The following is a 22337-nucleotide window of genomic DNA, read 5'->3' as shown; positions in this document are numbered from 1 at the left end:
ATTGTAACAAAGGATAAAATATAAGTCCCTTCATTCCTTCAACATGCTGAAGGAAGGTAGACGTTAAGGTTCGTTACATAAAGGAAAAGCATAAGAATGAACGAGGCAATATGTTTTAACAAAGATGCAAAAACACTACAGCGGAGCGGCGGCAGGATGAAGTGGCACGGTCAGAGGAACTGTGAAATACGCATGGGTCACTATTAATCATTTATGTTGATCATTAAAATTCAAATGAAGGATTGAAAAAAGTTAAGCAAGGGAGAAATTCGAGAAAATGTTTGAGGAAAAGTGTATAGTGTGAGGAATTTACAGCCTTAAAACATCTACAATAATTGTTTTTACAATTATTATAAAGCTGATTACTTTGTAGATTTCACCAGCTGCAGGTTATTTTTGGAACCTCATCCCCACAATAAATGAGGGAACACTGTAATTCTAAACTGGCACTTATTGATAGTGTACACTATTGGATTTTTCCCCCCAAATTGCAAACTCGTCTGAATTCATTGTAAAAATAGTTTGGGGATTTTTTTGCCCACGTGACTAGCGCCTCTCCAATGGTGAAGACACACAGTTCTTCACACTAACCCACAAACCTGTCTCATCTCCAACAGAAATGGATTTGTTCCGTATTATTGGCCATTGCTCTACATTTCAATAAATATGCACTTTTACATTTGTAGTTTCAATGAAGGCGATCTTCCCCCTCCCCCATGTTGTGGCGCCTCCTGGTGTATCCATTTCCATACACAAGTAAACACAAGTTCACACAATAAACTATACAACAGCAAATATTGTTGTATCGTTGTAAAACTCCCACAGCAGCTAAACAAGGTTGACGTATAATAATATATCAATAAGGAATAAAACAATGTGATATTTATGAAAACAAAGTATATAAAATAATTACACTATGTGATATATCTGAAAAAAATATTTTGTATTGGTTGACTAAATTTAACAGTAATTCAGTGTAAAATTATTTGTTCATTTTGTTGTTGGGTCAGCACACTGGTGAGTGACGTCACAGGTGACTGATGCCTTCATGGTCTGTGGGCAGAAAGAGTGTTACAGCAGCCCGGCAGTGTAGGAGGAGGGTCTGAACCACAGCACCGTTTTCAGTACAAATGTTGGCGCTCTCAGAAGAGAAGACCATCGTGGAGAAGAAGACAAGTTGACAAATAGTCAAGTGAACGTCACACCAAAGGCTGCCATGGGAGCTGCAGTGTCTTTTCCGCTCCTTAGCTGTGTAAGTCATCTTGAAATTGTACTTTTTATCCCTCGTGGTTTTTTTTACGCATGTACATGCTATTCATGCACAGATTCTTTCGCGTCACTTCACATATACAGTAACACTGATATCATACTTTGGACTAAAGGAAGTAACCGACAGAAGGAAGTAGCTAACGATGAGATCCCTTTAAGCCCTAGTGTGCATTTATCTCATTAAATGTCTCTAACCTCATTATGAACTTACAGTACATTTATTTATGTTACTAACAATCTCTGAACTATACACATGAATTAATGTTAATGTTGTAATGTTAATTAATTAACACATTAATGACAGCATGTTTGATTATTTGGCTTAGTTGTGTTGGTGAGTAGTGGATAATAATTATTTTACGCATGTAAAACTATACAAACTTTTTGCTAATAGGCCACAGAGCTAACTTCTGTTTCCTGGTTCCATATATTAGCAAGCTTACAGGATGTTAATGAGGATATTTTGTGATAGAAATTCATTAAGAACACAGTTTGACTCACACAATGTAATAACTGGAAAACGTACACAAACTGATGACTAAATGGCAAATTTGGGCGGGAATTTTCAAACTGAAAAACATGCTAACTGGCGCGTATGCTAACCAAGGTTCCACTCTATTGCTATTTTTCAGTATGGAATATTTGGTAAGGTATGAAGTTGGTCATGTTAAACTTTCCCGGTTCTTTGCCACCATGAGAAAAGTTTGGCACACACTGCAACATCTTTTTCTGACTTTCATTAAAACTACTTGGCTAGCATGTTAACACATGCTGTTGTTGTGATCATGTTTCTATGGGAGTCTATGTGAGTGCCGATATTGGACATTTTAGATGCAGGCTCATATAATGCAATACTTTTTACTTGGCTCTATTAGAGCTTTCTGGGTTTGTTATTGGACTGCATCAGTGAGACTGACACAAGAGTGAGACCATGCTTGTGTCCATTTAATGTGTTTGATGTGGAACGTAAGGGGTGTGGTTAGTCATGCGCTGTTTGTTATCTGGCCCACATAACCACAAGTCCACTAAGCATGCTAAACTAAGCTAAGCTGGCTTGTCTGGCTGGATGGGTATTAACTTGTTGACAAGCTTCCAGGCCTCTGATGACTCCTTAATAGAGGAGAGGCATGTTTCATACCATATAAGTATAAGTATAAGTATAAGTATAAGTATAAGTATAAGTATAAGTATAAGTATAAGTATAAGTATAAGTATAAGTATAAGTATAAGTATAAGTATAAGTATAAGTTACATATAACAAATCTGTTGTCCTACAAATTATTGCTGATATTATTTTGATACAGTTTTTTCATGATTCATTCATCCATTAATTTTCTACCGCTTATCCTCACGATGGTTGCAGGCGTGCTGGAGCCTATCCCAGCTGTCTTCGGGCAAGAGGGGGGGGGGTACACCCTGGCCAGCCAATCACAGAGCACATATAGACAAACAACCATTCACACTCACATTCATACCTATGGACAATTTGAAGTCGCCAATTAACCGAGCATGTTTTTTGGAATGTGGGAGGAAACCGGAGTACCCGGAGAAAACCCACACATGCACGGGGAAAACATGCAAACTGATGTAATTGAATATGGGAATAGCGCCTGCGCACTAACCACTCGGTCGCTGTGCAGCTGAATTTTTTCATTAATGTGACGATAATATATGGCATGATAATGCAAGTACACCGTATCAAAAGCAGTAAAATGTAATTTGCCAAGAGTATTTAACATTGTACTTGGAATGTCAAGAGGTTTTCAATAAAATCAATTAAACAAATAAACAATGTTAGAAATTAAACAAACCTAAAAGACAAAAAAAAAAACAATGTCTCTCAGTCTCTTTCAGCCCAAAAAAATGCACTTAAATAAAAATCACGGTCAATCACAATATTTCTGATTTTGACAGAGTGTCACTTTTGTTATTGTCTGAGTATAAACTGGAGACATAACCTGGAAATATTCTGAGCTTCACATTGTGACTCAAAGCAGACGTGAGCTTATTTGTTTGCATATACACTTCCTTGATGCAATGCATCATTAGACAATTTTGCCCAACTAATTCAGTAGCGGGTGAAACCAGGAAAATGTTACAAGATGGAGAGCATACAAGCATATTCATGAGTCAAATTTTCAGTACTATAAATTTTATACATGTTGGTAGGTCTGCATTGAAATGAAAGCCACTCGTGCACGCTCACTATTTGAGAAGCACTGAGCTAAACTAAGCTAAGTTTCGGGCCTCCGTATCAACATGTTTAGTTCAGGGGTGTTTGTAATGACTTTACACCATGGTTGAGCAGTCCGCCGATGAAGTACTTCCTTCTCGTCATGATGGTCTGTTTGGGAGCAAGGGAGAAGGAGCTCAAACATGTATACAACATATCAAAATTATTGAATTTGTTTTTATTTATTATGCGGTGAATCCATGTGTTGATTATTTAATCTGACTGAATGTCTGACACCTCTTGCTTGGACTTTTACACCGCTGTCCAAATTGGGTTTGTGATTGATAGTGAAAACTATGGTATCTTTAAGATCAAGATTAAGATTAAGATTAAGATATGCCTTTATTCGTCCCTCAGTGGGGAAATTTGTATTGCACAGCAGCAAGAGTACAGAATCAGTTAAGCAGTACAAAATACACCTGTAACCACCTGTAACCAAGTACAATGGAACCTTGGTTAGCGTCATTAATTAATTCCAGAAGGTCCAACTCTAAACAAAACGTACTCTGACCAAATACATTTTTCCTATAAGAAATTGTCTAAATCCAATGATTCAAAAAAGCCAAAAATGGTGAGTTGCACAAACAAGGAAGTTTTGTGATAAAGTATACATGAATAACATGGACGCTGTGTTTTAACAACATGACAAGGTGTGCGCCATAATGTACGTTAATCAGAAAACGAACGCAAACCGAGGCAAACTTCATCCATCCATATTGTACGACTTATCCACTCCCCTAGCGTATTTGTTAATCTCTACTTATGAGAAGGAATAAAACTCATGCACTAGCATCATTCATTCATTTTCTACCGCTTTTTCCTCACGAGGGTCGCGGGGGTGCTGGAGCCTATCCCAGCTGTCTTTGGGCGAGAGGCGGGGTACACCCTGGACTGGTGGCCAGCCAATCACAGGGCACATATAGACAAACAACCATTCACACACACGTTCATACCTATGGACAATTTGGAGTCGGCAATTAACCGAGCATGTTTTTTGGAATGTGGGAGGAAACCGGAGTACTCGGAGAACATGCAAACTCCACACAGAGATGGCCGAGGGTGGAATCGAACCCTGGTCCTCCTAGCTATGAGGTCTGCGCGCAAACCACTCGACCGCCGTGCCGCCCCACTAGAATCATGTATTGTAAAATTGGTCAGACAGAATAAAACCACACACACAGGATCCTGGGCTGATTTTTTCTTCCAATGTCCGCCTGCAGCCTCCCGACGAGAAGAAGGAAAACCAGCCCTGATTCTTGCATCCCAGAGCTTTTCGTAGATTGGCTTAGATGGGGTGGAGTTGGGGGATGTGCATGGGGTGGACCTGGATCCTGTTCTTTGTCAGGTTCGAACTCCAGTAAAACACTTAATTACAGAAGAGACAGACAACAAAATTCAATGTTTCTCTCAGCGAGGAGAATGAAACAACATACCCAGTGACATGCAGTTCCACTCTGAATATGTCATCCATGCTCCTCTCTTTTTGTTTTCTTTAGGAGGTCCCTAATACATTGTTGTGCAACAATGGGAGGGGGGAGCAAGCAGTTGCATGAGCTGTACGTGTTCATCTATGTGTGTGTGTGTGTATGTGAGAGTAATTACTTTTTGTGCATGTGTTCTTATCTTGGCGCATTTTTGCATGATGAACAGGAACATCTTCCAGGTCACTGCTGGCGTTCCCAGGCACCTCCAAGACCAGTGGATGCTGGGAGTAGCTGGTCAGGGTCACAGAATGTTACTACTTCCAAACACTCAAAACTCTCTTTCTATTGTCTAAGTCAACGGACATAAGGGTGATAATCTTATAATCATTTTATTTACATTTTATTCTAACATTCTCGGACCAAATACTTCCTCCTTCACCCCATTATCTTTATTGCCTCCTGAGTTTACACGTTCCATGAGTGAATGACCGTAAATTCCTGGGACCTTCCTGGCCTTTTGGTTCTCCCACAATGATCTCTGCACAGATAACACAAGACACAATTAAGCACATTCCTCACCTTGCTTTTCCCAGTTGAATGCTCTTTAACTGAAGTATTCTCATGAACTACTTGAAATAAATATGTATCTGCTCAGTTATTGAATTAATAAAACTTTATTATCCAATAGCAGTGAAGCCTAGACTTCACTCTATTCAGCCAATTTGTCCAGCTCCTTTCCATGGACCTTGAAGACTCAGGGACTGATTTGGAGTGGAAGCTACTTTAGGTATGATAATAAAATGATAATCAAAACATCCAGCATTGCTCCAGTTGACATGGAAGGGCCATCCTCACTGAGATTGCTGCGTGTCATACATCGTTATCATCATATCACTGGAATAAATTCATTTGTCATGGTCGAAGTCAGGAAATAAGCCAAGAAAATTTTGAGCAGAGTGTAACAAATGGATTTATTCATTTAGCCACAGCCCACAGCGTCAGTGGAATCAGTTGATGCTCTCACAGTTTATCTCTCACATGATGCTTTTTTATTTGTCATGATTGGAACAGCGTCTTCCTCATCCTGACCTGCTTGTAACATCCTTGGCAAAGCAAATTGGGCTGATAATCAATACAAACACGTGCACGCATGCGTAACCAGCATACTGGAGCAATCCTAAATTATAACCGTGACGTACTAGGAAATAAAGCATTGGGTTTAAGCACGGCATGCTTCATGTGGATGTGTGGCTTTTTTTTTTTGCACTTTTAATGAAAAAGACGTTAAACATTGGCTTTAGTTGATTAGTCATGCTTGTAGAGTGGGGTGCATGGGTGACATTGTGTTAAGGCGACTGTTGTGGTTACCAAGGGTTACAGTGTGTTTGGCACATGTGCAGTATCCAATACATCCTCATGATGTCCCGTTTGACATCATGACATGAGAAAGATATGATATGATGATGTGTTGAATGTCGATGTTGAATGGGATGTTGGATTACCACATCATTTAGACGCCTATGCGGCCCCGTAGAATCCATGATGTTGAATGGTATTGCTGTTCTGTTGTGTTGTATTCAATGAATCAGACCCAGAGAGATAGTCAGGGATGTCTTCACACAGACAAACAAGACATCACAACACAACATTGACAAACCAGCTGGACAGTCCTTCCTGAGTGTGTTTTTCCTAGAAACACTTTTCAAGAAATCCAAATTCAGACTATTTAATTAAATTGTTTGTGCATTCCCAACCAAACATCAAATAGCATGCTTGTACAAAAAAGGCACACATTCTTGCATTTGTCACTGTCCCTCTTTTAGAACGAGACACTTGAGGAATGGAATCATTGACATCAGAAATGGTACCAGGGGAAACTTAAGGTATACCAAGGCAGCACTCATGCCCAGAACTAAATATATGTTAGATAAATATTCCCCAAACAGCTATCCCTATGTCATTGTCATTTGTAGAAGTTGTCAACACCATAGAAATGTGTGAAGTGCATTGCAGAGCATCACATTGCATTATTTTCCGGACTATAAGTCGCACTTTTTTCATAGGTTGGCTGTTCCTGCGACTTATACTCCAGAGCGACTTATCAATGAAAAAAAATGTTAATTTACATAAACACTGGACACCTTTTCTGTTCATGTATATTTTTCGTGTAGCTAAATAACCATTGTGTTAGCTTATCTTACACCTATTCAGCCTGTTCTCTATTTTTTTATTGTTAGAACTTGCCTTCCAAGAGGATGTAATGTCTGTTTTGGTCAAGTAGTTTGTAAAATAAATTACCCGCAAAAAATGCGACTTATACTCCAGTGCGACTTATAGTCTAGAAAATACAGTAATTATGTGTGTGTGTGTGTGTGTGTTTGTGTGTGTGTGTGAATATGTCTGTGTGAAATTACATTCTTAACCCCCTCCACCAGTTGCGCACTCAAGTCACCAGTTTGCATCTTTCTTTGATATGTAAACAGATGATTGGCATCTTGTTTCACCCAAGTGTGAACATCAGGGTGAAATTAGAAATCCACATTAGAAATCAGGCCAGATACACATTGAATCATATCCTAACAAACTTAATGTTTGAAGCTGAATTATTGATCATCTAAATAAAGGAGCAGAGTGGACCGCTTCTCCTGATTCGCCAATGGAAGTAACATAATTGCCTTGCGAGTCCTTGGGCCAAAGTCTCTTTGTGTTGCACAGGCCAGAGTCATTTGTTCTCCCAGTCTTTCTTCTGGATGACCTTCTTGCATGTAGCCATTTGTTGCCACAATATGGATTCTGGTGCATGGCTTGTCCTTGCATTAAAAGTCTAATCAATCCAGTTTTGAGAAGGCCGCATTCCACTTTGGTTGCTGGTTATGGTGATTGTCATCACTATGAACATCTTGTCAGCAACGTCCACCACAGTGCTCGATGGATGTGGGACACCTTGACTTAGCACATGCAGGGCTGTTATGGCCTGCCCCCTCACCCTTCTTACACTATTATCCCACCCATGGTGCCCACCTTGACATCAGTCACAGGTTTGGAAGGCTCTCTTCAGATCGCTGTGAAAATAGAACTGGCAGATGACAATAGACTCATCATGCATGTTGTTGAAGCAGGACTCACTCTTGTTTGCATTAAAGTATGCCTAGTATATACTTACATACGTGACTCACTTGTTGATATTACTGAAATCTAATCCGTATCGATAGGTGACCAAATGTGCATATGGGAAATATTACAATGTGTATATTGTTACCTCATGCTTCTTCTCACCGTGTCAAAGTTGTAGTTCCACTCTGAGGGATTCCAGATTAGATTAATGTCCTGATTAATGTTCCAGATTAATGTCAATGAGGTATAGGCTGAAGGGGGAAAAAATAATTCCAGTATGATCAGTGGCTGTCTGCCAACCAGCCAAAGAATCCCACTTCTGACACCAAATTGGTGTGGAAAAAAAAACCAAGAAAGAGAATACTTGCATGAACTTTAGTAACATTAAATTAAGCCAATTTCATTTCCCTTCACAGTATCACAATATTAGATTTACCAAATATATTACAAATACATTAAACAGAATATATTTGGATTAACAATAAATCAGACAGATTAGATTTGCGGTGTGTTGCAGTGTCCACCCCAGAAGAGGACAAGTGCTGCTTATCAATCCTTTCGGTCTCCTTAAATAGTTGTTGTCTTAAATGATCGGCGCCGTGGTGTCCCAAGATAACTTTGTTCAACATTCTTTGATGGAATTTGGCTGATGACAGAGGGTGGTATCTGGCTTTCTTGCAGATGCAATGTCCTTGCACAAACAGCATATACTTCCCAAGGCTTTTTATTTTGTTACTATAGTTAATACACAAAGGCTAGTGGTAGAACAATGAAATAACTAATAGATGTGCCTGTCCAACACAGGCTATATCATCTTGCTATCTGCTTCACAACTTCAACCATCAAACTTCTGTTTTCAGTCGGTCTTAGCCAGACTAGTAAAAGATCAACTTGTCTCCAGGTTCCATGTCTGTGCAGCAGCGCCACATGTCTTGTGTGCAGCTGCTGTCCAATCAGCAGGAACTCCACCGTGACCAGGATCATCTACGCTTCCATTCTGCTGCTGGGGACCGTTGTGGCCTGCATCATGTTGTCACCGGGTGTGGATCAGCAGCTTAAAAGGGTATGAATGCCGTGCTTCCCCTTGGTGTGTTTTGTTGCAGGTTTGAATGATCCCACGACAGGCACAATAATCCCTAACATAGTCCACCTCAGACATCCCTTCCTGTCCGCCCACACACTCAGCTCCCCTAAAACCAGAACACACATACAGCAATACACATGAGCATGAGTCTTATTTACATATGTTGTAAGTCTTACATGGTGAGTCTAAGTGGGATTATAGGGGTGTTATTTCATGTCTAGAGGTCTTTATTAATGTTAAACATGTATTTAGAAGGTCATCAACAGGTTTTATTTGCTCTAATTCTGAAAATATTTCATTTATAAATAAGGAATCCTACTAGCGGAAAATTCACTTATCACTGATCCGATTAATGGTGATAAATGAGGGATTACTTTCACAGCGAATGGATTTGTGCCGTTCAAATTTATTCTTGGTGGGCCACAAATGTATTGGAAACACAGTGAGTTGATGAGTAACAGCTAGGCAGGGTAATGAAGTGTTTCAAAGATAATTACTGTTCAGTCAGTATACAGACAGTATTGTTACCACTCAGTGTGTTTGATATGCTGGCTTGGTCCCATAGAGCACATTTCTCCTCGTATGTGAAGTAATTGGATTTAGATGGTGGAGTGTTAAAAAGACATGATTCCCTTCCTAGCTATTTACTGACCTTGTATCCTGGACGTTTTATGTTGTACAGTACAGACTGTTCTAATAACAGCCTGACCCTGCCAGTCCTGCTACCTCCCAAGGTTTGGGAGTTTGAGGCAGAAGACCAAGAATGGATACTGATACAGCGTCACATATTCTCCTGATCACAATTTTAAGACCAGTTGAAAAATTGCAAGAGTTTCCATTTTGCATTGTTGGATCTTAAGGAGGTGCTAAGGAGACCTTCAAATGCAAAAAGAAGAAATGTTAGTGAGACAATAAAATTGGTTTGGGCATGCTTGATGCTAGCATTCCCAGGAGACTAGTGGGAATGTTGCTCCAGGTGGTGAACATGGCTTCACCGAGGGCATCCACTGTCTGGAACTGATGTCCATTTTTGACAGAGATTACGACAGAGAGGGCCTTCAGTAATAAGGTGCCCACTACAACTTCTGCACATAGCCATCAGCCGTTTGACACCCCTGCACAACCTGAAACTCCATTGTTCCGTTGAAGGACAAAGCACCTCAGATCATGATGGCACCACCTCCACTGTGCTGTGTAAAAAACATCTCAGGTGGGATCTCATCCTCCACATTTGGGTCAAGGATGGTCCCGTGTCTTGACAAACAGCCAATCAACATCTCTGGCTCAGGGCTGATGACAATTTTTTTGGGGTCTATCACTTGACTTTTATTGTTCCGCAACCCTCAGGACGTTAAATCTTTCATCAGCTGATGAACAGCCTACTTCACTTTAATCTTAAAACCTAAAGTAAAAGTTCTTGGTACTTTAAATGTGTTTTAAATGTGACTGTCTGTAATTTGCTGTAGATCCCTGGCTTCTGTGAAGATGGGGCAGGTTCTTCCATCCCTGGCTTGCAAGCAGATGTTGACTGCCAAATGTTTGTTGGCTACAAGGCAGTGTACCGGGTGTGTTTCGGACTGAGTACGTGGTTCCTGGGCTTTTCCATTCTAATGATTAGCATCAAGAACAGCAGAGACCCCCGGGCTGCCATCCACAATGGGTGAGTATGAACTCCGTAGGAAGTGTTGCATGCAACCAAAACACTGCATGCCTGCTCAGAGGTGTTCAAAGTTAAATATGACTTGTACATCAGCAGTGGCAGTTGTCCGGCATTCTCATTTGAGGTCTTAGCTGTTATTAAGTGAATCTGGACCAAGACTCATTGTGGGGCAGCTGACTGCTTCTACCAGTCGGGTTGGGATAGAGAGATGAAGTAGGGCAATAAAGGAAAGATAGAGCGACCAAGACAGGGATGACCGGACAGTGTGTGTCGCAATAGCTATCATATTTTATGTCATTGTTATCATATCATATCAGATTTTGTATCAGTAACACTTGTACTGTTTTTCGCATTTAAGCCATTAAGTCGTCCCTCGCAACATCGGGGTTCAAACATTGCTCCCTCACTTTATTGCAGTTTTTCACAAATTTATTAATTAATAAATCATGGTTGACTACAGCCTATTATTTGTCAAAAAATATGCACATTAGGCAAATTTTATGTAATCTTATGTAAAATCTTTTATGTAAAATGATTACATGAACTAGAATGCAAATACAATTTAAGGGAATTTTAATGAACCATAGTCTACATTGGCCACTAGGTGTCACTATAAACACATGCACCAGACTTGATCACCTTCAACACCAATTATTACAGGGTTCAATTATCAGACAACAGGCACAGTAATAACAACAATCATTATAATCAGTCATAAAACGAGGTAATGTGGCTGTACTCCAGCTAGAACTCCACTCTGAACCCCTGATGTCACTTCCTGTCCACATATGTGGAAGGCATTTATTGAAACACACGTAAGCACAAGTCTTATTTATGTTTTAAATTGCCTTTTTTGGACTGTGAGGTGGTATTGTATGTCCAGAGGGTTCTATTAATATGTAGAAGGCCGTAAACAGGTTTTCTATGCTCTTACTACCAAAAATTTAGATTTATAAATAAGGAATTGTACTTAGTGGAAACTAAATTATTGCAATTATCTGCTTATCCCAGTGGAGGTGCATTTCCCTTGAAAAATTGTATTCGTCTAGAATTTCGTACTTTAGTTCTGGATGTGGATGTTTGTGCCACATACGAATGTGCAGCTTTCCAAATTGTGTCATCGTTAATAGTAGGAGGATTTGATTATTTAGTGACTTGTTGAGACAAAATGTTTGTATAGTAGCTAAATATTTGTCTAGTTAGAGCATCGAGAATCTGTTTACAATCTTCCTAATATGCTTTTTAACGTTGTTAGAGCCCTCTAGACTGGAAACAACACCCATATAGTCACCTTTACACCCCCATTACGCAATATAGCAGACAGAATAAGAGGAAATAAGGCATAATAAAGACTCACACATCACATGCATTAGGAGAGTTCCTTGTTGTTGTTATGTAGTGTTTACTTTCTGTTCCTGCATGGCTATTGTCTCGTCAATGTTAGAATACTGACACATAGTGAGCAGTGTAGAATACTGTAATACATACTGTAATACCGCAACAACAGTTACTATCTTATCACTTTGCATGTTTCAAAAAAGAAAAGAAAAAAACAACACATATGAAGTACAGGAATTGAAGAAACGTGTTGGAATAGATGTGAAATGGATGATGGGTAGGATTAAATGGCAAATTGTACTTTGTGATATATTCCACTGTTAATTGTACGCATATTCAAATAAAATTAAAGCACCAAAACAGGAAGGTGGTTACTGAGCACACACAGTCGAGGGACATATCTCCAACTAAGACTTATCTTATCACATTGTCCAGTTGAAGGACATGTCTCCAGTCTTTTGAGAGAGGGCAGTTGTTGCTGACTTGTCCAAAAAAAACACCCAAGGGGAGAAGAGAAGGCGTATTTAGTAGAAAGAGAAATATGCAAATCAGGAGGAATTTCCAACGGCTTCTGAGTGCTTTGGTTTGCAACACCTTATTTCCTCTAATGCACAGCCATTGCAATTGTTTTGTGTTCATTCATTCATTCATTTTCTTCCGCTTATCCTCACGAGGGTCGCGGGGGTGCTGGAGCTTATCCAAGCTGTCTTTGGGCGAGAGGCGGGATACACCCTGGACTGGTGGCCAGCCAATCACAGGGCACATATAGACAAACAACCATTCACACTCACATTCATACCTATGGACAATTTGGAGTCGCCAATTAACCTAGCATGTTTTTGGAATGTGGGAGGAAACCGGAGTACTCGGAGAACATGCAAACTCCACACAGAGATGGCCAAGGGTGGAATCGAACCCTGGTCCTCCTAGCTATGAGGTCTGCGCGCAAACCACTCAACCGCCGTGCCGCCCCACTAGAATCATGTATTGTAAAATTGGTCAGACAGAATAAAACCACAAACAGGATCCTGGGCTGATTTTTTCTTCCAATGTCCGCCTGCAGCCTCCCGACGAGAAGAAGGAAAACCAGCCCTGATTCTTGCATCCCAGAGCTTTTTGTAGATTGGCTTAGATGGGGTGGAGTTGGGGGATGTGCATGGGGTGGACCTGGATCCTGTTCTTTGTCAGGTTCGAACTCCAGTAAAACACTTAATTACAGAAGAGACAGACAACAAAATTCAATGTTTCTCTCAGCGAGGAGAATGAAACAACATACCCAGTGACATGCAGTTCCACTCTGAATATGTCATCCATGCTCCTCTCTTTTTGTTTTCTTTAGGAGGTTCCTAATACATTGTTGTGCAACAATGGGAGGGGGGAGCAAGCAGTTGCATGAGATGGGTGGAATCAAACTCGGGTCTACTAGCTGTGTGGCCTGCGCACTAAGCACTCGTTCGCCATGCAGCCATGTTTTGTATTCTATTAAATGTAATTAAATTCGATGGCTGCCAGAATAAACTAATCAGGATGGGCCTTGCCGTGAAACAGGGCTGGTCAGAACAGGTTTGAATTGTTTTCTGCATGTTAAACTATAATTGGAAAATTATAAAAACATGTTTGATTTGAACTCATTCCATTTCAAAAACATTCTCGGTTAATTGGTGACTCCAAATTGTCCATAGGTATGAATGTGAGTGTGAATGGTTGTTTGTCTATATGTGCCCTGTGATTGGCTGGCCACCAGTCCGGGGTGTACCCCCGCTCTCGCCCAAAGACAGCTGGGATAGGCTCCAGCACCCCCGCGACCCTTGTGAGGAAAAGTGGTAGAAAATGAATGTTTGATTTGATTCACATGATTTCTTATTGGAAAAATTGATATGGTTAGCGTATGTTTGGGTGAGAAGTAACCAAGGTTCCACCGTATATTGTATTGTAGGACTGAGAAACACAAGAAACTGTTTTTGTGTGGGAACAGATGTAGTCTATGCAGAAGTAACACTCAAAGTAGATCTCACATTCAGCGCATCAGATATGATTTCTCTGTAGACTCTTCCATCAGGAATCAATTTTCCCAAGCTGAAAGTTGACCAATTTAAGAAGGCACGGGTGGCATAGCATGTGATGTGTCACATGACCATCCTGTGACCTGACTTTAATGGACACTGTTTTATCAATGAGCAGTTATTTGTGTGTCTGTTTGTAATCTACCATCTTTTTTTGGGGTAGATTTTGGTTCTTCAAGATTGCTGCATTGGTGGCCATTACAGTTGGTGCCTTTTACATTCCAGATGGGATGTTTACCTATGGTAAGATCATACTATAATACATGTCAAACCTGGTGCCCGTTGCACAAAAGTAGGATTCAGACCTCCAGGATAAACCAACTCAAGACAAGAGCGTCTAGGATTAATTGGCTCCGCAAAACCTGAGCTGTGATGAGTAGACACGGATTACTCAAGCCAGGTGAAACCAATCCAGGATTCTTTAAATAGACTCTGCTTTCGCTCACCAATACACCATGGCAACGTGAGCGGCATACTTTTACTTCCAAATCCTCATAGAGACTTATCCTCCCTTGCATAATTTGAGTATTGGTTTTGGAGGCCTATATAAAGGGCCAAAAAAGGCCAGAATTGTTAGTGCAGTGAACAGCGCGTACAGAACGGGAAACACCCGGCAGGTGCAACACCTGGATCAGCAGTCCCGCTGTGGATCGACCTGGTATTACTGTTTACTTTGTGTTTGGCAGGTGCCATTTTTTTTGTTAAGTGTTTTTTTTTTAATTATTCTTGAAACATTACACTTTTGTTTTTCTCTACTATTATCCTAAACAAATTATTGTTTTTTCTTTAAAACTATTCTATTTTTGTGCAACTGTATCACATATAAGTAGAGCCAGGATTACCAAGATATCCCGGCCTAATCCCTTATCCTAGTTTTGTGCAACGGGACCCCAGTAAGAAGTCTCTATCAAGGCTTGGTGTGTCATTGAATGACTTTGCTGTTGCAGTTTGTTTTGTTGTAGGCTCTGCTGGGGCGTTCCTCTTCATTGTGATCCAGCTGGTGCTGCTGGTTGACTTTGCTCACTCCTGGAATGAGTCTTGGTTGGAGAAAATGGAGAATGGGCACTCAAAGGGCTGGTATACAGGTCAGTGGTGCTCTCTTTGTGTGCCCAAATGCATCAATTTGTTGCACGCTACAAGTATTTTTTATACCACATCGCAAAGAACAAGTCATTTTTTATGGTAGGCTTTGTCACACTCAATTTGACAGCTTGTATGTTGAGTTACATTATCACTTCCTGTTTGTGACCTTGACAGGACACCTGTTTGGTGTTTGCAGTCAGTGCACTATTGTAGTTGAGTCTTTGTCAAGCAGGAAACTGCTCGAATTTGTGCTTTAGTGTTTGCATTCTGGTAAGCATTTTCTTCACTCCTGTTGTGATATTTCTCCATTTTCTTTCGCGGTCTGTGCACAAATGGCTCACAATGTTAAAGAATCCTTTAAAAAAAAATTCAGGATTCAGACGGTGATCCGGATCACTCCCAAAATTTTAACAGTTTGTCCGTATTCCATTTCTGACTATTTGAAAATGTAATCCAAATCTTCCCCAGAGGAGGACAGGACAGACGCATACTTATACAAACATTATCAGTACTTAATCAGGTGCAAGGACGTACCCTTGGAGAACGCCTTGGAGAAACTTGGTTTGGAAACAGAAGGGCTCAAGCCACAGCACATTGTCACAACAAAGCATAGTTTGTTGTGTGAGCAAATCAGTCTGACCAGCAAAAACACTATATTAGTAGAAGATTTCCATCCCATTTCTCCCCTTTGATCATGTAAATCATCATAAAACCTGATTCAATAAACATGATCATATGACAGACAGACATAATTATGGTCAACACCATACCCTTGTTAAGATACATCTTCACAAAAACGCCTGAAAATGCATGTCCTTAAATTCATTCATTCATTTTCTGCCGCTTTTTCCTCACGAGGGTGCTGGAGCCTATCCCAGCTGTCTTTGGGCGAGAGGCGGGGTACACCCTGGACTGGTCGCCAGCCAATCACAGGGCACATATAGACAAACAACCACCAGCATGTTTTTGGAATGTGGGAGGAAACCGGAGTACCCGGAGAAAACCCATGCATGCACGGGGAGAACATGCAAACTCCACACAGAGATGGTCGAGGGTGGAACTGAACCCTGGTCTCCTAGCTGTGAGGTCTGCGCGCTAACCACTCGACCGCCGTGGTTCATATTAATTATTTTATCAACAATCATCCCTGTGGTAGGAGACTTTGTCACCATTATAACTTCACACATGTTCAGAGTAGTGCCTCCATTTGTAATAGAACTCTCCTGTCTAACATCAAACATAAGCCAAAGAAACCCTATAAGGGGAATAAGAACGTTTAATTTGAGGAAAACCTATTATTAGTTTGGAGCCCATATCAGAAATGTGGTGAAAAACACATATAATAAAACACATATAAAATTAGCATTACAGATGCAATGTTTGTATGACTGCTTGTCCTTGTCTTTGACAGCTTTGCAGGCAGTCACGATCATCAACTACATGCTGTCCTTCATTGCTGTTGTTCTCTTCTTCATCTTCTACACCAAAGCTAATGATTGCTTCATCAACAAGTTCTTCATCAGCTTCAACATGCTGTTCTGCATAGTGGCCTCTGTTATCTCTGTGCTGCGTAAAGTACAGGTACACGTCAAATATTACATACTGTGTACCTTCCTCTCTTCTCTTTTAAGATGTATTCTTTAAAAAAATATTGACTGACTTTGTTCCACATTGTACTTCCCTAATGTTGCGTTTGGAATCTCAGGAATCTCAACCTCGTTCTGGTCTTCTTCAGTCCTCCATTATCACCTTATACACCATGTTCCTCACCTGGTCGGCCATGAGCAACGAGCCAGGTGAAATGCTTGCAGGCATCTACTTCATTGTACATGACATGTCAAATTTATCTGAAGAAAGCAGTAGTATATACCCTAAATTCCGGTGCATAAGCTGCACCCACTAAATAGGAGCCCCGCTGACAGGAGCCAATCATAAGCTGTGAAAAAAGTCACAGCAAGCATGACCCAGTGGAAATTGCAGGAGGTCAATATAACAGTCTGACTCACACTGTCATCTTATAAAGAACGCTAAACTCATCACACAGCAACTTAACATGGGAACTATACAATACAAGTACCATTAAAAGTTTAAAATGGAAAAAAATCTGGTGCTGCAATTTTGCCTATTGAGATTTTGCTACCAGAGGAACCCAGAAGGAGGCTGATGTCATTGCAGCCCCCCCCCCCCCCCCCGAGTTACAAAGCATTATGGGAAAAAGTGAAAAACAGTTGGGTTTTTATTCATTTTAAACATATATTGGTACTTTATATTTCCTAGCTACCTTTTGAGTGTTAAGTTGCTCTATGATGAGTTTAGTGTTTGTCTACAATTTCCAATGTGATGACAAGCATGTATTGAGTTTACTTACTTTATATGGTGTGATTAATGAAATAAAATGTTTTTTTTCTTTTTTGTTTAAGATCGAACATGCAACCCAAGCCTGCTGAGTATCTTTCAGCAGATGGCGGCGCCCACTGTAGCTCCCATGGAGATGGAAAACCAGACTGCTGTGGTGATCATTGGCACAGAGGAACCCATCCTCACGTCGCCTTACCTGCAGTGGTGGGATGCTCAGAGCATCGTGGGCCTGGCCATATTCGTCTTATGCATCATCTACTCGAGGTGTGTAGCATGTATTTACTAATGAAAACAGTGTGGACACAGTTTGAAAACAGTATGGAATTGTTGTGAACACAGTATGAGCACTGAACATGGTATGAGCACAATATGAACATGATGAAAATGGTTTGTAAACAGTGCATCTTTTCCCACTGTAACTGGTTCAGAGCTTTTTTGGAGCTGGTTCTTTGGTGCTTTGCTTTTCCATTGTGATGGTTCCACAATTGATTCAAATTTCGGGGGTCTTTTTGGTTTAACTCGAGCTATAAATATTGTATGAAGTGAGTATGAAATTGCTGTATAATCACTGTATAAACACAGTGTGAACACTATGAATATGATATTAACACGACATGAAAATAGTATGAAAGTGATATGAAAACAGGAAGAACATTGCAATGGTTTATTTCTGTGCAGCATTCGGTCCTCCAGCACCAGCCAGGTGAACAAACTGACCATGGCCTCCAAAGACTCCACCATCCTGGCAGAGGACGGCAGTCTGGACTCATCCATTGAGACAAGTGGACCGAGGCGGGTGAAGGACAATGAGCAAGACCTAGTCCAATACAGCTACTCCTTTTTTCATTTCATGCTCTTCCTTGCCTCACTGTACATCATGATGACCCTCACTAACTGGTACAGGTCAGTACACACACCCCTACAAAACATTTGATGCATCCATACGCACACCAGTTGCTGTATATACTGTATATTAGATCAGGGATGATCATTTGTGTGTAATTAGTGAATGAAACAGTGTTTGATAAAAACAAAAAAATCACAGTGGGCCCCTCGTGGGCAGCTGTTGACACCACATCTGTATTTTAGAGGCATGTGGAATTGTCAAAATAGTCAGGATGAAAGTAGTAAAGTAAGTGTTCTTGTAGTCCCAATACAGACTACAGCATCAGCAGCAAGTGGCCAGCAGTGTGGGTGAAGATCTCCTCCAGCTGGTTGTGTTTGTGTTTGTACGTGTGGACCCTGCTGGCTCCTATGATCCTCACCAACCGAGATTTCAGCTGATCTTCTTCCACACACAGAAGTACCACATCATCAGTGTGAGCCAATCATGTAAGGTACGCTGCTTATCACGCTTAGTTCCTTGAAGAAGCCAAAAGTGCCACTCGCTCCACTCGCTTATCCTTACTGCTTTCATTTGATGTTTTTGTACACTCCCATCCAAGCTACTGAAATGTCATTATTTGTGGATCTTAAGTCACACATATTCATACATACATTTTAGATATTTATGTATAGGCATTTGCTAGTGTGTTTATCCCTTATGACCATTCCATAAAGTAAGAAAGCAGCACATTCTGATTTTTGCCAAATATTTCTACATTCCGCTTGTATAACATGTTTTCAAATGTGGGAAGTTGAAACAAAATGTTTATATACTATACTTTTATTACAGTAAAAAAACTACATTGTTATCAGAGTTTTGTGTTGACATTTTCTTTGCATGCAACTTTAGAATGTAAACATTTCAGCACACACCCTGGACTGGTCAAAGTTTATTTCTAGCCCATAATCACAAAAAGTGCCTCAAAGGGCTTTATAAGCAGGCAACATTAGATGACATCCCCTGTTCTGAACCCCCATCCGGGCAAGGAAAAACTCAAAACCCAATTAGGGAAAAAATAAACCTTGAGGAGGGAGGAATCCCCCTTCCAGGATGACCAGTAAGCAATGGATGTCGAGTGGGCAACACAATAGTATATACAAAGTACATTTTGTGCGGTAGCCAGTCGACCAGTCAAGGGTATAACCCGCCCCTTGCCTGAAGTCAGCTGGGATAGGCTCCAGCATAACCCACGACCCTAGTGAGGATAAGTGGCATAGAAAATGAATGGATGGATGGACGAAGTAAATTCAAATAGCATAGTAGTCCGGTTCATATACTATGTAGTGGCATCGGGAGAATTGGTCAGCTGTGGGTCTTGGGATAAGCCAAAGCGCGGCCCTTAAACGTGGACCACATCAGATATTATTCTATGTCTACATGTGTACTGAATCTATAGAATTTATTAAATGAGTGACATTAAATATTCAGCTTTTTTAATGTCTTTTTTTGAAGACAGTACTCTATGGTTAAGAAAACTTGGCATTAGGTTAAAACAAAAAACACGACTTATCTTTTGTTATTTTTTATTGTCCAAAAACAAGACAGGTCTCCCAAAAAATTCAAAAGTCATCATCAAAAACTGAATTAATCTTATAGACTTAATTGAATATCCTGTCACTTACATGATGATACCTTATGGTGTTTTATACAATGGGTAAACTGTACTTTGTGTTCTTATTCCAAGCAATAAAACATAGGCTTTTCACCCCACCATGGAGCGCTTTCTCCCCCTTAATCGAACCTCATCCAACTTTTTAAGGACTGCTGCAGACTTTTTGGACGAAGCTGCATAGGTCTTCAGTATCTTCTGAAACAGTGCTTCTGTGTTGGGATGGGTACTGAGGAAGGCCTTTTCCAGCACGTACAAATCCACGCCTTTATCTTCTGGAAGAGCAGAGATTGAACTGAGACCAAAGTCAATGAGGACCAGCTCACACTCTCCATGTCCTGCCGGACGCCTCAGCAGCATGTTGGACGTGGTTAAGTCGCCGTGGATGACATCCTCGTCGTGCATTTTGGCCAAAGTGCTGCCCATCATCTGTGCCAGGCACTCCAGTGACACATCAGAAACAGAGGAAGCAGACCACCGAGTGGATGCGATGTGGTCACGCACCGTGGATGAATCTTGTATTTCCTCCAGGAAAATGCAGTGAGATGTGTAGTCCACGAAGTATACCACAGGAGCAGATATGCCTAAGAGAGACAAGAAGCATAAAATAAACAGATCAGACATGTTGGATTGTGAAAATACACAGTGGCATTCTATTCCATATACACATGTTCCTGTATATACAACACCGCTTTATAACTCTACAGTTGTGCTTTAAGGGATGCACAAATGCTGAAAATGAAAACTACATTATACATTTCCAACCAATTTTCATTATGTAGAAGCAAGCTATTACTGGAAATGTGTCAACTTGGCGATTTTGTCAATAGATCTCGCAACATTCCAGACCCACTTGACAACATATTTTGTCAAACATGACTAGGGACAAATCTAGCAACTTTTTCTGGCGTCCTTGGGGAGTTTTCTGGTATTTAGGGACTCAAAAGTGAAAGCACATAATAGGGTTGGCCGATAATTTTTATATACTGATATGAATCCTTCCAATAACAAGAAAATAACGTATATCTGTAGAAATGATAAACGGAAAAAGCCCAGTTGATGTGTTTTTCCTGCGACTCTGCACCGTTGCAGACTGTACTGACGCATTGGCACTGCACGTCTACCGCTAGCATGGTTCAGCAATGGCGGATAAATGAGAGAAAACAACAAAACGACCAAAAGGGATAAAGGGAAAATTTGTATGTATTAGTACAAAGAAATTGTTGATAAACAGGAACTACCTCTGTAATATGGAAGTGGTTTGGTTTCGTACAGACGTGAAGACGTGAACTCAACCATAATATTGTGCTTTTTCCTACTGTATTTTACTACATCATATGCAAATTAGATAATGACGTAATCTAGGGACTTCTCGGACAGCCAATAGCTTCCTTTCTGACTGAAAAGTTAGCAACAGCGAATACACTGCAAGGCATACTGCAATATTGTTTACAACTGAATTAAATTGATTAGAAAGTTCGTTCGTTATATTGCAAAAGTTTTGTGAAATCTCGCATAAAGTACCTTTTTTTCCTGATGAAAACTTAAAAACTACTCCCCTCCCATGTCCACTCGTGGGCTCTGATGATAATGACAATAATAGAGGTAAATAAGTCAAATTAGTTTCAGTATTCCAATAATGTTAATAAATAGGGTCCTAAGGTCTACGTATTGTAGTTTTAGTACTCGCCTGCTCGCCGACATCTTAGAATGGATCGAACTTCTTGAACAGTCCGTCGATGTGTGAGTTTTTCCTCCAAGAGCGGAAGTCTGTAACGTTTTTGGAATCTTTCTTTTACAATCGTCGGTCTTCCTAGAAACAAAGTCTTGTATATTCTCGCTTCGGCGCCTTGCTTTAGTAACTCGGCTTTGCTGAGGAGCTCCATTATTGGGAGGTTGCCTGCGCTGGTCATGTTTACTTCCGGGTCAAGCGGCGTTAACCGGAAAACTTGGATCCACAACCGGATCTCCTGGTCTGATATTGGTATGTTTAGAGAATTAGATAGGTTGACGATATGATGTGGAATTCTTTGCGAACTGGGTACTTTATATTATATTTTTTATTAAATGGTTTAAAACAACACTGAAAATCAGAAAATACTCCACAGAGGATGCTTGGAATAAAAAAATGGTCCACCGAGGTTACTCTACCGAGGTTGAAAAAATACCAATATTCACAGAGAGTACTTTCATGAAAAAAAATATTCCACATAGTA

At 40.4% G+C, this 22337-nt stretch overlaps 2 protein-coding genes across 2 annotated transcripts; one reads left to right on the top strand and one right to left on the bottom strand.

Moving 5' to 3' along the window:
* The first annotated feature begins 1068 nt into the window (after nucleotides 1–1068).
* Nucleotides 1069–19332, top strand: serinc3 (serine incorporator 3). Its single transcript, XM_058055187.2, has 10 exons — nucleotides 1069–1252; nucleotides 8942–9103; nucleotides 10591–10784; nucleotides 14349–14428; nucleotides 15133–15270; nucleotides 16680–16849; nucleotides 16974–17064; nucleotides 17689–17890; nucleotides 18305–18529; nucleotides 18775–19332. Exons 1-10 carry the CDS (start codon nucleotides 1217–1219, stop codon nucleotides 18908–18910), a joined length of 1434 nt encoding a protein of 477 aa, XP_057911170.1. The 5' UTR covers nucleotides 1069–1216; the 3' UTR covers nucleotides 18911–19332.
* A 448-nt stretch (nucleotides 19333–19780) lies between these two features.
* Nucleotides 19781–22051, bottom strand: tp53rk (TP53 regulating kinase). The gene is made up of 2 exons (XM_058055188.2): nucleotides 21812–22051; nucleotides 19781–20705 (listed from the first exon to the last, which is right to left on the bottom strand). The coding sequence occupies exons 1-2, from the start codon at nucleotides 22032–22034 to the stop codon at nucleotides 20215–20217; spliced, it is 714 nt and encodes a 237-aa protein (XP_057911171.2). The 5' UTR covers nucleotides 22035–22051; the 3' UTR covers nucleotides 19781–20214.
* Between the last annotated feature and the right edge of the window lie 286 nt (nucleotides 22052–22337).

This window comes from Doryrhamphus excisus, linkage group LG18 (genome assembly GCF_037039965.1).
Source record: "Doryrhamphus excisus strain RoL-2023G ecotype Guam linkage group LG18, RoL_Dexc_Guam_v1.1, whole genome shotgun sequence".
Taxonomy (NCBI): Eukaryota; Metazoa; Chordata; class Actinopteri; order Syngnathiformes; family Syngnathidae; genus Doryrhamphus; species Doryrhamphus excisus.
The sequence above is the reverse complement of the archived record's forward strand: the minus strand, read 5'-3'. Positions and strand labels throughout refer to the sequence as shown.